The sequence below is a fragment of the Erithacus rubecula genome (assembly GCF_903797595.1).
Source record: "Erithacus rubecula genome assembly, chromosome: 8".
In the NCBI taxonomy this organism is placed as follows: domain Eukaryota; kingdom Metazoa; phylum Chordata; class Aves; order Passeriformes; family Muscicapidae; genus Erithacus; species Erithacus rubecula.
In genome coordinates, this window is record NC_136659.1 from 12,821,993 (window position 1) to 12,838,736 (window position 16,744).

At 38.2% G+C, this 16,744-nt stretch overlaps 1 protein-coding gene across 4 annotated transcripts in view; it reads right to left on the reverse strand.

The window, feature by feature from the left end:
- Positions 1-16,744, reverse strand: part of PARD3B (par-3 family cell polarity regulator beta) — a 385,570-nt gene that overhangs the window by 247,379 nt on the left and 121,447 nt on the right. For all 4 annotated transcript variants that reach the window (XM_079311454.1, XM_079311453.1, XM_079311452.1 and 1 more), the window contains exon 4: positions 6,714-6,820. In XM_079311454.1, the coding sequence (XP_079167580.1) occupies positions 6,714-6,820 (107 nt within the window). The remainder of the gene's footprint in view (positions 1-6,713; positions 6,821-16,744) is intronic.

Below are 16,744 nucleotides of genomic sequence, written 5' to 3' on the forward strand. Positions count from 1 at the left end.
GCACACAGTACAAGAAGGAGGGAAAAAAGCAGTGCAGGGCTGGAAGGCAGCAGAGAGAATTGAGAAGGAATGGCTTTTGTTATTTCGACAGCCCTCAGCTCGCTGCAGAGTTGTGTTTATAATATGTTCTTTAAGAGCAGCAGTTTTCATGGTGTAAGAGTGCCACACAGCTCTGGCTCCTGCAGTGCTCACACCAACAACTTCAAAACTAACTCACTGCAGATGTCCCTATGATCATCTAATCAGACATCAAAAGCAATATACTGACAAGCTCCTGTGCTGATTAGAAGTGTTCTATATATGTTTCACAGCATAAACAGACACACAGTAGTTGCTTTATAAATGGATTCACCCACATCAGAATTCCCTTTTAAAAAATTCCAACTGTTTGGAACTCCCCAGCTGAATGACAGAAAATCCTTTTAAATCTCCCCAAATCTTCTGTTCCATTCCACATTGCAGTCTTTCAAGAGCAAGAGTTAAATTATTAATAGGAAAACTTTTACCAGAAAAAAAAGTAAATGCCTTCCAGAATTTAAAAACCTTGCTATTCTGAATGACAGCCTGAGACCACACCACACCAGGGAGGCAGTCTTGCCTTCACCCTCCAACACACATGGTAATATCTAAGATCTATTTCCAAATCTACTTTGATGTCTGATTATTATATGTCAACAAGCATGGATTTAAAGCATTACAAAGTGCAGCAGCACCACCTGAAAAAAATACTGTGTTTCCCCTAGTATCTTGTTTTCTTCTCAGAGTCCTCTTTCTGCAACACTTAAAGAAGACCAATAAGAAAGATGAGGACAGACTTTTTCATAGAGCCTGTTATGATAGGACAAGGAGTAATGGTTTTAAATTAAAAGAGGGTAGATTTAGACTAGATAAAAGAAAGATGTTCTTTATAAAGTAGGTGACAAAACACTGAAACAGGCTGTCTGGAAAGGTGGGAGATGCCCTGTCCCTGGAAACATTCAAGGACAGGCTGGATGTGGCTCTGAGCAACCTGATCTAGTGGAAAATGTTCACACTTAGTGGGAGGGATGAAACCAAACAACCTTTAAGGGTCCCTTCCAACCCAAAGTGTTTCATGATTCTATCACATAACTATGGGAGAATTTAATATTGAAATTCTAACACATACAAAAGGACCAAAAAGAAAAACTACCTGACCTAGTCCAGTAAACATACTGGACAAAAGCTCTATCTTCTAAAACCCTCATGACAGTGCAGTCTCTTAGCTCAAGTCTTAGCAGAAATCTGCTGAATCAAGTTATAAACTCTATGGAATTATTCCACCACTGTGCCAAAAAAAGACCTTTTCTGCCCTGCCCTACTTTTAAATAGCATGATTAAACAAACTAATATTTATGGGGATTTTTTTACTAAAATACACATTTTGAAAGTAATACTCACAGCTGAATTTGTAGCATATCTTTACATTTACATATGTATATAATACCATATAAAAAGGATCAAAGTATGAAGCTGCATCCTTACACATGTGGATGTTATGCTAATTAGCAGACTCCTAATCAGGAAGGCTAATACAGCACAAGCACAATTAAAAACCAGAAGAACCAGAGGAGGTTTTGACCCTTTTTAACAAGAGCTTGAAACATAAAAATGTTCTAATTATGTATCAACCTTATTCAAAATTGCAAATTACATGTCCACAATGCATAAAATACAGTCAATTTCAAGTCATATGCAGGCAAAAATTGAAATTGTATTGAGCCACTGGAGCAGCTCTTTAATTGATCCAGCATCTCATTGTATCTTTAAATATGGATAAATACAATTTAATCTGCCAGTCCTATTGATTAACTCCAAGATAACCTAAGCATCTGTCCAGAAAACATGTAACTATAAAAGAAAGTCATGCAAAAAATAGCAGACAATAATAATCACTAAGTTAACAAGAGGGAGTATAACCTTAGTCCCATCAGAATTAATGTAAAATTCTTATCAATTCAAATAGGATCATAGTCCTCTGTCTAAAACTCATGACAAATCAAGTCTTATGATAGTAGAGGAAGTCTGTCCCTGGGCAAAATCAGAGACAAGCTGAAGTAACAGCTCCAGAAACAAAAGTTCAGATGTTATAATTACACATAAACAATTACTACCTGGATGAACTGGACTGAGCAGAGCAGTAAAATGCATTCTATTCCCTAACACCAAACCAACTGAGCTACACAATTCAGACTTTCTGCCTCACTGGATCTCATCCCTACCATGTTGGGCAGAGGGATCCAATCAGGAACGTCGGGTAGGTGAAGAAAATCCCAAACTGCGTCTCCGCTCAGCAAACCGGGGACAAGTTTTGAGCAAGTGTTCAGTGTCCCAAGAACACTTGTTTCTTCTGAAAGGTTTCAGCCATCTCAATTCCACTGCAGAGCCTCGCTCCAGAGGAGATCCCCAGCTGAAGACTATGTGCCCGTTGCTAAATGCACTGTGTGAGGCCAGGCCATTTGCAGCCAGAAAGCAGAGCAAAGCTATGGGCACAGAACTTTTCAGAGAAGGAGAATCACAGAATCCTAGAATGGCTTGGGTTGGAAGAGGCCATAAAGATCACCTAATCCCAACACCCCTGATATAGGCAGGGACATCTTTCACTGGACCAGGATGCTCAGAGCCCCATCCAACCTGGCCTTGAACAAATCCAGGGATGGGCACCCACAGTTTCTCCTGGGAAACCTGTGCCAGTCCCTCTCCATAAAGAATTTCTTCCTCATATCTAACCTAAATGTCCCCTTGCAGTTTTCACCCATTATTACCTTGTCCTGTCAGTAGAGTTCCTGTTGAATATTCCCTCTCCAGCTTCCTTGCCAGGCCCCCTTCAGATACTGGAAGGTTCCTATGACATCTCCACGCAACCTTCTCTTCTCCAAGGTGAACAGCCTCAACCTTCTCAGACTGTCTTGATAGGGGAGGTGATCTAGGCTCCTTACCAACTTCATGGCTCTCTTCTGGCCTCACTCCAAGGGCCACATCTTTCCTGTGCTGGGGAATCCCAGAAATGGATGCAGCACACCAGGTGGGGTCTCACCAAAATGGAGTAGAGAGGCAGAATCCCCTGCCTTGACCTGCTGGTCATGCTGTCTTTACAGCCCAGGGTTCAGTGACTTTCTGGGCTGCAAGTGCACACTCCTGGCTTATGCTGAGTTTTTCACCAGTCATCATCACCTCTCCCATCCTTGTTCACAGGGCTTCTCTCAATCACTTCTCTGCCCAACCCACTAGCATATGTAAGTACATTAAACTAATTCTGAATTAGTTTATTGTATCCCTGAAGTCCTCTCTGGATACTTAGGGAAGGAAGTTTACATTCTTGAAAGCCAGGCCACGGTTCTGTGATCTTAGCTCGGCAGAAGAGCTAAAGAGTAGCTTTAACAAAGTAAAAATTTAATAACAAATACTTTTTCTTCAATAACTATTTCTGATGTGTGCTATCGCTATTTTTCCTTGATTGCCATCTCTAAATTTTTCAGTGGCAGCTATCACAATAAGAAAAGAGAGGTTTGGATGAAAAAAGAAACTCAAATTTTGTACCATCTGTTAAATGACTTCCAGTCTGAGGGAACAGATGCTGGACTTCACTATCGGTTTTTGATTGATCTATAAGTATTTTGTTAATTGGGGCTAAAACTGCAGCTAAGATGTGTCAGAGAAAATAGGAAAGAAAAGCTCTAATTCTCCTCAAACTACCTGGTCACTCAAAAAAGTTTTTTAATTTTAGTTATCATCATATAGAATTTTAAAAATCAGATCTTTCTTTGAATAAATGGGACAACATCTGAAAAACAGAGCACATGCTCTGCTTGATGCCATAAATACTGTGAACAGCTCAAGTGGTTCATCAGGTGCAACCAGTTCACTTGAATGGGATAGCAAAGTTCTTTTCTTGTATTACTGCATGTTTGCTGTCCTGTTTCATGTATTACTCATTGTACAACTGAAGTGAACTTTCCAGGAGGTAAACCAGCACTGTCTTCAGAGAATCCCTTGTAGTCAGCTCCCAAAAACCTGCTGAAGCCCTGGTAAGGCATGTAAGGCAGCATACAAGCACTGCCACACAGAGCCCACTGCCAGCTCCACACGTACCAAACACCAAAACGCCAGAAATGCCAAAACAGCTCAGCTAATTATGAAAGTCAGTTTCAATTACAAAGTAATTGCTACGATAATTGTGGCATAAGTACAGAGACCTAGTTTTCACTATATGCACTGAAGAATGTTTCATCTAGCAACAGCTCTGGGTTTTCTAACTTGCATGTGACTAAAGGAAGCAGTTTAATGTGAAAAAAAACCTCTGGTTTGTAGCAAAGGAAATTCAATATTAGTTTTAAATTTTCAGCAGCAATGTACAGAACAAATGAATTTTTCCTAAATAGTGCTTTAACACTTGAAAGGCTATAGCTCTTTTCAAAATGCAGCGCTCAGTTTTTTTCTGCCATGTTTTTTCATTTGTCAGATATTGATTTTTCTACATGTTTGAAAACAATCTGTACCTAATTTAACCTATGTTATTTAAGCTTTCTGTGTTTCCCACAACATTATGCCAAAGCCTATTTCAGTATGATTGACGATGAGAGTTTGAGAAATGGACTGATGCGAAAATAAGAGTTAGTGTAAAGTATTTTGCTGTAGGAGATTTTTGCTTTCACATAAAAAACCACCCAAAACAACAGAACAACACCAAACCACAACTTTGAACTTTCTGGGCCTCCCACCTCTCCACTTTACATGATATATTAAAAAAAGTCCTTTTCTACACCCATTACTTGTCCAGCTTTGGCTGTCACCCCTACAGCTGACAGAGGGATGCTGTACATTTTAGCACAGAGAACTCCCTTAGGCCTAGAGGGCTCTTTTGTACTCATGCAAGTCAGTGAAGCATGGTGAGGTTTTAACCTCCATGTATTACTGCAATCCTCATGTAATGGCATAAAATGCACTTGTCACCACTAAAATTACAGTAAAAAACCCAACTCAACAAAATGTGGTTTTTTTTTCTTCTTGATGGTCTATAAAGCATTCAAAACACACCCTGGAATGAAAGAGATTTCACTTATTTTTCCACCTTTTTTTGCCATTTTCATGGTTATAAAATACAAGGGATCAGCACTACGTACTGACATACTCACTTTATAGTTCTCAGCTTAGCCAAGAGTGTAAGATCTGCACTGTTAACCAAGAATTCTTCTTTGTACTTTCATTTATCAGACTAAGTCACTACTTCATTAATATGTAAGTGCTTTCAACAAACATCAAGAAAAACGTCTCAGCTCAAACAGGCCTGACAAATGATGCAGAACTTTGACAAAGTTCAGCCCCCTGTAACATCATAATGTACTTGGAGAGTCACTGAGACTCTTAAAATTGCACCACTCAGCAAATAAGCCATTGTAGAAAAAGGTGCACACAAAATACTTAGGTGTACATGCATTTGACCATGCAAAAGAAAACAATGAACAGTCAACTAAAATCATGTGTTGGCCTTCAGAATTTCAGTGTTAGAGTGAGACTCGTAGAGCATCATTTGCATGCAAGTCAGCTGACTGTGCATTCACTTCCTTTATTCACATGAACTTAACTGAAGGTTTGGCCTTAAATACCCCTTCAGCTGAAAGGTTCCCAGCCCCAGCATGTGTCACTGAACCCCAGCTCTGCCCCTACTCCCTAATGTGCCAACACAGCCATTTGTGGAACCTTGCTCTAAACTAGCTGTGATCTAGTCTGCAACATCCCCTCTGCACCAAAGACTTGGATTTCTGAGTGAAATAGACCAGCAACAAATTGTTTTGCACAGCTGGGGACAAGGAGTTAACCACACATTGTACAGAGAATCTAAAGGGGAAAATGTATAAATATTACAAGCAAATGAAAGCAGCAGCATCATTTAAGCCAGCATTCATGTGGTCTAAAGAAGAGCAGAACTAGACCCACCAGGAAAATACTAAAAAATAGCTTTATTCTTCTCAAGGCGTTTATGTGCCCCAGGTGACATTCTGAGATTCTAAAGAATTTCATTGGTTTATAACTAATGTAGGAACACTTTCCCCACACACAAAGCTTCAGTTCTTAAAACTGCAAAGTAGAACATGTGGCCCAAGTGTGACTAAGACAGTATCACTTTAAGAAGATTAAAGACAGTCTGCAAAAACATGTGATTAAGAGTTACTACATCTTCACTAATTGTGGCTTTGTAATAGAACTTAGTAATAAAGTAGATTGAAAATTAATTTGTCCTCAAAAAGGAAGAGTCAGGTAAAACAAAAAAAGTGAGATAAAAAAGAGACCATACAGGATAGTAGCAGGGTACCAAAGATGACTGAAATGCCATTAGAAAACAGGAGAAGTGAAAAAGGATGTGAGACCAAAGAAGCAATGGCAAACTGGACAACATGATACTGAACAAAGAAATAAGTAACTGCTGAGAGTTCAGTTTCTATTCCAATGCCTTATGAGACTTCTGAGCTTCATGTAAACCTCTTATTAAAAAAAAACCAAAACATAGAATCAATGTAAATTGATTGTATCATCTAAAATAAGTATTTTTCCAGAGGAAATTCTCTATTTTACAGAAAATTAGTATGATGCACTTTGCTACAGATCCAAATACATATATAGCTTATAAAACTATTATATACCAACAGGTAAGAAAAGTTTTGCTCTTAAGAAGAAGGTGAATAGATGACACCTACTGCCACAGCATGCTTTAGACCAGGGTCAGTGGGATGAGAAGCACTGGGGAAGTCAGCAGGTGCGCCCAAAGCTGGATCACTGCTCCTCCGTACCAGAAGCGGCGTGCCTGCGAGACAAATCACAATTCAAAGGTTCAGGAATGCTAAATCAGCACAAGGGAAAGATTCATGTGGTTAAAGAAGAAAATGTGCAGCAGTTAAATATAAGCTTATCTGTGGCAAAATCCACTTGTTAAATTACTAGATTTGATAGGGTTGTACCATTTCAGATTTAATCAGCCAAAAAAAAAGATAACATTTTTAGGCACTGCTGTAATAGACCTCCACCCATGAGCTACCTAAATAAGGTAAAAACTGCTGACAAACGGGGAAAAAGGCACCTCCTCAGAAAAACAAATACTAGTTGCATGTGCCTGTGACCTCACGAACCATCAAGTGAGTGAAATAAAGAACACAGCTGTCAGTTATAATACTAATTACAGTGGCTGGGGCTGATGGCAGCCATAATTATTAGATCTATAAAACAGTTTTCTCATTAGATACTAACAAAACTGGAGTGACTCTACCACATTCACTTTTAGCACAACTTTGTCAATATAGCTGGAATAAATATCAACCAGAGAACCTAACACTCTTAACCATTCCTCACAGTGAGCAAGTTTTTATATGCAGGTAATCTCCTCTATGCTCACTTCTGCAGGAAACCAGTAAGAAAACCAGAAGACTTAAATTTGTGTCCTGGTACAAAGAGAATGCTTAAATAACAGAAGATGAATATTTTTTTTTCTGGTGAGTGATTATCATCTTTGTAGCAAAGCTATGCATGTTTTTACAAAGAGGTTGAGTAGAAAGGGATTGATCACCAAATTTTGTGTGATTTTCCAAAAGTGGCAATCAGTAAAAATGAACCAAACCTCTCCAACCAAGTATTCTTGGTCTTCATAAGAAGCTGGGGAAAATTTGTTTCCCCTCTAGGCATATTTGGTAAGAAGCTGTACAAAAGCTAAATACAAGTTACTCCCTTCTTCAAGATAAATACTTATACCTTAAAATAAATTTTTCTGTGTATGAATAAAATTTCTGGTTGCCTGTATCCAATTTTTTGTCTCTCTTCAATACAACAGTTTGAAAACAGATGCTGAAACATTTTTGTGTGATTCAACACAATTTAGTCTCCAACTCCTTTTGACATTAACATGAACAATAAAGAGAAACTATTGAAAAACCTTTCAGTTGATACTTTTATTTGCAAAACTTGCACAACACAATGAGCGTACTGTTCTTTACACTGTTCAAAGCCATCATCTCAGCCCTTTTCCTCATTTCTATTCTCCTTTTTCCAAGGTAAGAAATCCACAGTAACTCAAAGAGGGTACAAAAAAATTCCCCACAGTCAACTTAAGAGGTCAAAGATGGGAAGGGAGGGGGATAAGTGACCTCACACAAAAAGATCAATTTACATCAAGCTCTTCCTCCTCCCAAAGCCAAAACTCTGAAATTAGATTTCTGCTTTTTTCTTGGGCTGTCTTCTAAACTACCTCCTCATTTCCTCCTCATTCCTCTGGCTGAAAGATGAAGGCCCCCAACACTGTCAGTGCCAGAAAACAAGACCCCTGCTTGTTCCAGGACCTTCCAGCAGCTACACAGCAGGTGAAAGAAGAGGTTTCCTGTCCCACACCACTTCAGCACTTCTGTCTGCTCTCTGTCTTGACTGCCTCAGGATGCTTCCCCATCCTCAGTTCTGAAGATCTCCTTTCACTTGCTAAAAAGCAAGTCAGTTTTCCAAAGAAACTGAAACAAAATTTACAGCTGTCTAAACTTTGAAACCAAAGTCTGCAAGAGCAGCAGAATTATGAAGAATACCATTCTCCAGTTTGGGAAGATGGCCTTGAGCTATTTTCTTTCTTTTTATTCCTGTGAATTTTTGCTTATTGCCATGAAGCAATGAAATTTATGGTGCTCATCTAGAATGCTTCCTTACTTGCAGAAAAGCAACTGGACTTTTTGGCTATTATATAGTGTTTTTCTTTTCTCTCAGTATGTTGTAAATTTTAGGGTCCTACAGATAATTTTTTTACTTGAAGAGAAAACCAGAGTCTATTTTCTTGATTTTTAAAATGTATTTACAGACATGTTAAATAATTTCTTGTACAGAAATATGACACATCATAACATCTCTGTGAAAAAAGTCAGCTATAGTCTTTAGCTGAAATTACAGAACAGTCTGTCTTGCCCTTATTTTACATGTCCACATCACAAAAACACAAAACAAACCTCTTATTAGACAATTAAGCTGAACCAAAATGTGCTTGTTAATAGGAGAAAATCCACAGCAAAGAGAACAACAGGATGGAAGAGATGAGAAGTAGCTGTACAACCCCTCCTTTGCAGGAGAGTCCCTTATTCCCTTTCATGAGGCAGCAATTCTCAGCAGCTCCTGAGCTAACAAACTCTGCTCCATCTCCCCCATCTCCTCTGTGGCTCTGCTGTTCCCTGCTGTAAGAACACATTCCGTGCCACTCGCTGCGTTCCAGCCTGCGCCTCTCCCACGGGCTCCTTTCCTTTTCCAGCCTTTCCCCGCCTCCTCTGCACTGCACACTCAGGGCTCTAAAGCAAGCACACTCCCTTGCATTCCCAAAGAGAAACCTTCCCACATGTACTGCCCCAGACTCAGCCTGACTCAGGAGCTGGCCCACGCCCACTATCCATACATACCTTGAATTTGTGCATCCCCATCTTCCTCAGCCATGAGCAAAATGTACTGAAAAGCCATCAGCAATACTGTTTATCACAGACACACTGTAGAAAATTACATGCACTTTCTTAAGAGATTCTGCCATCCGTTTTCTTCTGTCAGGAAATGGAATGCTGCATTTTTCCTTACAGCTTTCCTTTAGTTGTGCTGTGTTTCTATGTTATTCTACTCACGCTCTTACATTTGTGCTGAACATTTATAACAACCAATGTAAGTTCAAACACAAAATCTATCTTTCCCTGAATGATGAGAGAGAAACTCCTTCCTGCATACCAAGTTGATATAGAAACACTTTTTTTAATAAGCACTTCTATTTTGTGCCAAAGCAGCACTCCGTATTTTAGGAGCTCAGTTTTAAAAAACAGTTATCCTCATCTTGCATCACTGCATCAGGAGTTCACAGACAACAAAAATTGAAACACACGCCCAAAAATTTCTCTCATAATAACAGCCTTTAACCTCAATCACTTCAGTGTGTACTTCCCATTCTTTAAAAACTTGCAAAGTACCTTCTATTATGGTACCATAGCACCTTCCAAGCACACGTGTCAGCCTTATGCACAACAAATACTCTTAGAAAAGCTGATGAGGAAAAAGTCCTGTGGTTTTCCTTGCTTAAAGTCTATCACTTATTTTCAACCAACATAGATCAATCTTTTCTTTTTGCTAGCATCACCCTCAAAAATTAGTATCTATGCAGACTCATGGTTAACAGTGTATTTTCCCCGAACTCACATGTTTTGGAAATATTTTTTAAACTGCAAATATGGTTGAAACAAGCATATGGTAGAAACCACACTTAGATTTAAATTGGTTGCATTAGGGAAGAAAAAAAAAACAGAAGAGAGATTTCTGCCATTTGTGTACAATTAAAAAGTGAAAACTTCCATCAACACAATGGCAGAAGAAACATCTCCATACCAGATGTAACCTGATTGTCTTAGTTTGTTTGTTGAAATTATTCAAATTTCACCAAAAAGCTGTGCACAGACATTAACACATACCATAATCAGGAGTGTGCTCTGCCTCACTGAAACCCTTTGCAGTTCAAAAATCAGCATCTGATGTTAGAAAGAGCCTGACAAACTAGAAGAGAATGTTCAAGAATAGTGTGCAACTGCAGGTAAGCAATGCAAGGTCTAGATTTCAGGACTTAAACATGGTCAGGGGAACTTTGGGGCTCCAGCTGTCCCTGCTGGGGTCTCCTTAAGCTCTACAGGGTTTCCAGGCTCTGAGTTCTGGCATCACATTTCCAGCCTTCATTTAGACAGTTGAGTCCCACTCAATATGATCAGTATCACAAGAAATATTATTCCCATCCTACCTTAATTTCACTCATTTGCTCTAACAGCTCTTTGCTCAGGAAAGTACAATATACCTCCAGCCTGAAATTCCTTTATTCTTTGAAATTTAGGCTGTAGGTTGCTGAAAAATGCTGAAGACAACCAGACTTTATCACCTATGAGAATTTTTGGCAGGCTGAGCTGTCCATAATGCAGTCATATCATATACTAAACATCGATTTCAGCAATGCTTTAGATGCAAACACTCTCAGATGACTTTTAGGTAAGCTGACAAACCAAGGAACACAGGAAACACAAGTACAGAGTATTGTGCTACAGCATCAGTGACAACTAACATTCTCTGAGGTTGGCTGGTTGGTTTTTCTAGGTAACAGGGAAAAATTATTCTAGATACACTTGGACAGACTACTGTAAGTGGGTAGAAAGAGATTTACAATAAATTAACTAGGCAGTCAAAGTCACAATTTAAAATTCTGCTCCTGAAAATAAAAATGCTGACTATGATGGGAAGAGAACTGTCCATCAAGTGTGCATCAAACTTTCAGCTGTTTAAGGCCATACTAATGACAATAACTCTGCTGCCTGCTTCCAAATTACCCCTACCTGGACAGACAGACAAACTATTTTCTTACCTGCAGATGCCTCCATATATTTTTTCAGAGCTCCTTCTGAGCAAACCACAACATTTCAGTCAGTTGAAACAAAACACCTAAACACTATATGCATACACACAAATATGAAATTGCACTTCAGCATGGACAATTCTTGGATAGAAAAGCTCTGAACAGACAAAACAGCTACCATTTATATTGAGAAGCCAAAATTGCTTTTAAATTGGTCTTGTCATGAAACAGGTCAGGATCTGGACACAAAGGTACAAGCAAGCTTTTAATTTATATTTAAATACATAAAAGATTAATATATGTGCCTATTTTTCTCCTTTTCATCAGAAAATTTTCACATTAACAAGCAGTTCTTCCAGTCTGCACTTTTTGAGAGCACTGAGCAATCAGTGTGTGTAAATTTGGCCACCCTCAGACATATTGCTTACCACCACTGAGGCATCATAGAATGGTTCTGCCATGCACTTCAAATGTAACTGGCACAGTCTAGTATGTTCTACCTTGTGATGATACTGCACAGTTGTGGTTTTTTTTTTTAATATGCAGTGCCATGATGATATGACCTATATTGATAGGTGCTTATAATAGCACCTATCAATACAATTTCAAATCTACAGCTGTGCTTCCCAAAGTGCACAGTGCACTTCTTAAATTCCCTTGAACAGAAGATTAATGAACTAGGATGGTGTAACAGTTAAGACAACTGATTTAAATCTACAAACAGGTGAAAAACCAGTTCCAGCAAGAGCTGTCTTTTACATGTCAACCCAGCACAAAGTACTTCCCTATCACTCCAAATGAGGCAATTTTTCTTCCAAAGAAAAACAAAAGCAATGGCCTACAAATAAAACTCAGGGATGGCTTTAAACAGATATTATTTTGGGCTGATACTTTTCAGTGGCAGTTATTACAAAAAATACTTGCTCTGATTGCATGTGCTATAATATATTAAGTCAGGTGTCAGTTATGAAGGACAAGAACTGTTCTCTCAGTTTTTATGACCAGAATGAAGTTTCTTTGGTGCTAACAGGGCCTAATGAAACAACTATGGAATTCTTACATTTACAGCTTTCGTGGTTTTAGAGATGGACATGTAAGAACCACCTACACACATTATTTCCATCATAAAAATCCTGTTTACAGGACCAAAATCCACATCCATAAGATAAGAAGTTAATCACTTCTCAAAGCACTAGGCCATATCTATCTACAAAGGATGTTTTTCTCAAAAGAGCTTCCAGAAGGACAGGACTTGAGTTTGGACCTTAACCATGTATCTTTTTCTTACACTTAAGGTCATAACACACGCCAGATACAGAGTAATTTCAGGATCTTCTGAACCTCTATCAACACAATGTTCTAATTTCAGGTCCTCATCAGACAGTAGGGAGCACCCAGCCTTACTGGAGTCCAGGGAACACCATAACTCTGCTCCAAAGTTACAGGTACCACATGGAAGAGACTGGGTAAAGGAGAAGGAGCTACAGCAGAATCCTGGAGCAAGGATCAATAAGCTCACAACAAATGTGCAATTCCCTCCCTTGCTGGGCAGACTGATCAGGAGTTTGTGAAAACACATTGGCTACTACAAAAAAGCAGCACTTTCCAGTATGGGCCAGGCTTTCTCTTATTCTTGTACAAGTGAAGCATCTTCATGAATCTTCGTATTTTCCATCTAATGACTCATGTACGTCCTACATTTTGCATCTTTAGACATAAGATAAAAAGTTACAGCCACTTAAAACATGTGTTTTTCAATTATTATTTTGGGGAGAAAAAATGTTGTGCTACGTTAGAATTTCCACATACATAGAGGGGTTTGCTTTGGTTTTGATAGACTGTTTGTTTGGGATGGGGTTGAGGTTTGGGGCTTTTTCTTGGGTTTTTGCTTTGGTTGGTTCTTTTTTTAAGCTGAATATCCTTCTCAATGGCATCCACATGTCAAAAGAAACTGAACTCCAGATATACTTAAAACACAAGTTATCTTAGTCATCCAAGTTGCTGAACACAGCAAGAAGTATTTATCTTATTAAACACATTGGGTTTTTAAGCAGCATATTACCTGTAGTTACTGAATTTAAATAAATCATTTTAGGGTAATATATCCTATAAGATTTAAAAACTAATAGATCTTAGACTCTCACACCTTATTTTTATTCACAGATTGAAAGGTGAAAATAAGTATTTCTTCTATTTCAATTCCCAGCCCATTTCTCAACTTCAAGTGAAATACTTAATAAACTGAACTAGTTGAATAAACTGACACAAAGAAAATATTCTGTGCACCTGCAGAAGAAGCCATGCTGCCAAAAGCTGGTTTAGCACTTCAGCTAACATCAGTTACAGGTGCTTATGTAGTCACTTTTTCACGGTTCAATGATTCAATTTTCTTTAAAACTTTGGCAGCTAAACTGTACAGCTTGAATATCACTTTGGCAGCATTTTATTGCAAGTAGTAGAGTTGCAAAGTAATTTTTTTAGTATTTTAATTGGATTTTAAAGGATGATCACAAATTACAGGATTAGTACGCATTTCTGTAATAATTAAATATGACCAGTGTTTTACGTATCTAATTTATATTAAGAGTCTTTTCTGTTTCGATGTTTCCATAAATAGAGATGTCTTACTCTTGCAGATATTATTTTCTCATCTGGTCATGGTAAACTAGTTTTAGTCTTAAATTTCAATCTTGTTTCTGATAATTTTCAAAGATAAAATAGTGAAACTCTTGAACCTTTCTGTGGGGTGGAAGGAATAAGAACATAGGAGGAGCTATACTGGGTCTACCTCACCCAGTATCCTTAAACTAACAGTGGTAGCAAAGACTCGGGGAGAAAGCCTAAGAGTGTTGTAGCCTACCAGCTAGCAAAAAATAACCCTTGAAATATTTCCAAATCTGTGAGGCATCTAGGCAACCATTATTCGAAGATACTGATGAGCCGTGTCCTATGAATTTGTCTAATCGTATTATGACTCATCAATTTTGGTGTGTTATATCAAATTTTATAGTTAAGTTGAACGCTTCATGAGACAATCAGCATAGGGTTGTTTTGGTTTGCAACTTATCGAACAATAGTTGTGTTTGATACTGCAGTTTTTACATGGCGAGGAAATTGAATAATAACTTCTTATTGATCTAGTACCTTGAGACCTTTAGCTGAAGTCCCAATTGTTTTAACTTGAACAGTATCAAACTATCAATCAGCCAGGCTTAGCAGGCTCATTTTCCACTTGAAATACACATTTTGCCATACAGCCTCTGAGCTAATACACCACAAGTACTGTACAGAATTATAAACAGACATGCTCTCCTGTCTTGCTCAACACTAGAGGGTACTGACAGAGCCTGCAACATGGTTTTGAAGTATGATATCACACTACATCCTCTCAAAATATTCAGCTGCAAATACATAGCTAAGTGGGTTTGGTCTTCTTAAAAGATACTACCTCTAAAAGCAGTTATGCATCATAATATAAAAATACCAACAAAACCAGCAACATCATAAAATCTGTAAAAGAGACAAAATCTGAGTAAAAGCACTGACACCAAACAGTGCGTGTCAAAAAGCACCGTTGACTTTTATAACGGAATTTGTTCCATCATTTTAAGTCCCATTCATTACCTTTCCCAAAAACCTTCCCTGAGGCAATAAAAGGTTGGAAATCAACATCCCAGATAGAGAGCTACTGCAGAAAACTGTCTAACTTGTGACGGAAAAATATTTTTCTCTCTAGTTAACATATTTTCATGAAGATACCTCCCTTACTCCAAAAGTAAGGCATATTAAACCAAGTGCAAAGGGAATAGAGACAGGCAGAATAATTGATGAGGAACAATCTTTGGGGAAATCAGAGACACAAGGGCTATTAAAAAGAGAAGAGATACTTTGGTAACAAACTATGCACATAAATTTATTACCTACCCTAGCACTAAATTCCTGGGTACAGTGAAAGGAAGGAAGGACTGGCTTGGTTTGTAAACAAGCAGTTCAAAAACAGAAAACACACGGAAATTTTATACACAACTTTACAGAAACCATTACTGTATTCCTTTGCTGCAATACAAAGATAAAGCAAAACTCATTTCCATGAATCAAGGACAACGAAATAAGACCAAGCTTAAGTCATGAGGTCAAAATATACCAGCCTTTCCCTCTGACTGAAATGAAAAGTTATCTTCAAACCTTTAGCTTGCCTGAGAACAGAAACCATTTGTTTTAGAAATGCAAGTGGACTTGATCATCACAATTCTTTTAAAGCAGATTACACTGGATGCCACAGAGGAGAAAAATCTATCAAGTACAGTGTCATCCTCACAATGCCTATGGCAAATAGCAGAGAACAACACTTGATATCATTACTATGAGAGGAGCCCTCCTGTGCAGTGAAAGAGAATACAGCCATATTTCCTTAAGGAAATCAGCAGTATTCCCTCACACCATAGAAAACAGAATGCTCCTCTATAATACATTTCTTTTGAAATGTACCAATTTCAAAATGTTAGTTTTTCCAGAATCTTACAGGAGACAATTGTTACTTGAAGGCAGGTACACTCCATGTACTGAAAAACATCAGAATGCTCAGCCAATAAACTGATGTTGCAAGACTAGGAAAAGAAGGATGGCTTTTATGCAAGAAGTGTCCTTCCTACTTACTCTTGTATGCTGCATATAAGGCATTAGTAACATTTAGTTTATCAGATTAATAGTTTCACATTGTATGTTTTCACAAATTTTAAAAATACATAATGTGGTTTTCTCTGTATTTAAAAACACAGTCTGCATATCTGTAGTATCTCAACTCCAACTTGAAAGAGGACTAATCAAATATATGTTGTTTAAAATGCCCCCAAGCCTACTTACAATACTTCTACTTCAAAGAGGATGAGAAAGAAAAAAAATTCTTTCTGAGCTCTGAAGTTACACAGAAATTGTCAACATCCGTAGCCTGGAGCTAACAATTTAATCCCTGTCAGGCCTATCAGGACAGAAACTTCCAAACACTCCTGGAAGAAACCTTCCCTTCAATTCCCTTACACTTCAAACTAAGACACTGCCAACGAAAGCACCTCTGCTGACTGACTTAGCAACCCAAAGACATAGGGCAAATCAAAATAAGTGCTTTAAACAATCCCATGAAGCACAATTTAAACTAGAGAAACCCCCAAACCACAGGAATACATTAAGCTAATTGAGCATATTCTCTGTCTGAAGCACCTTCAAGGCAATTCCGTAAGAGTGCAAAGTAACCTTTCCCAAATGTCAGAAAAACATGGCCAGAACACCACCAACTGCAACAAAAATGGAAAATTAAAACCTTCTAGGCTACTACTCTTATCCTGTATTAAC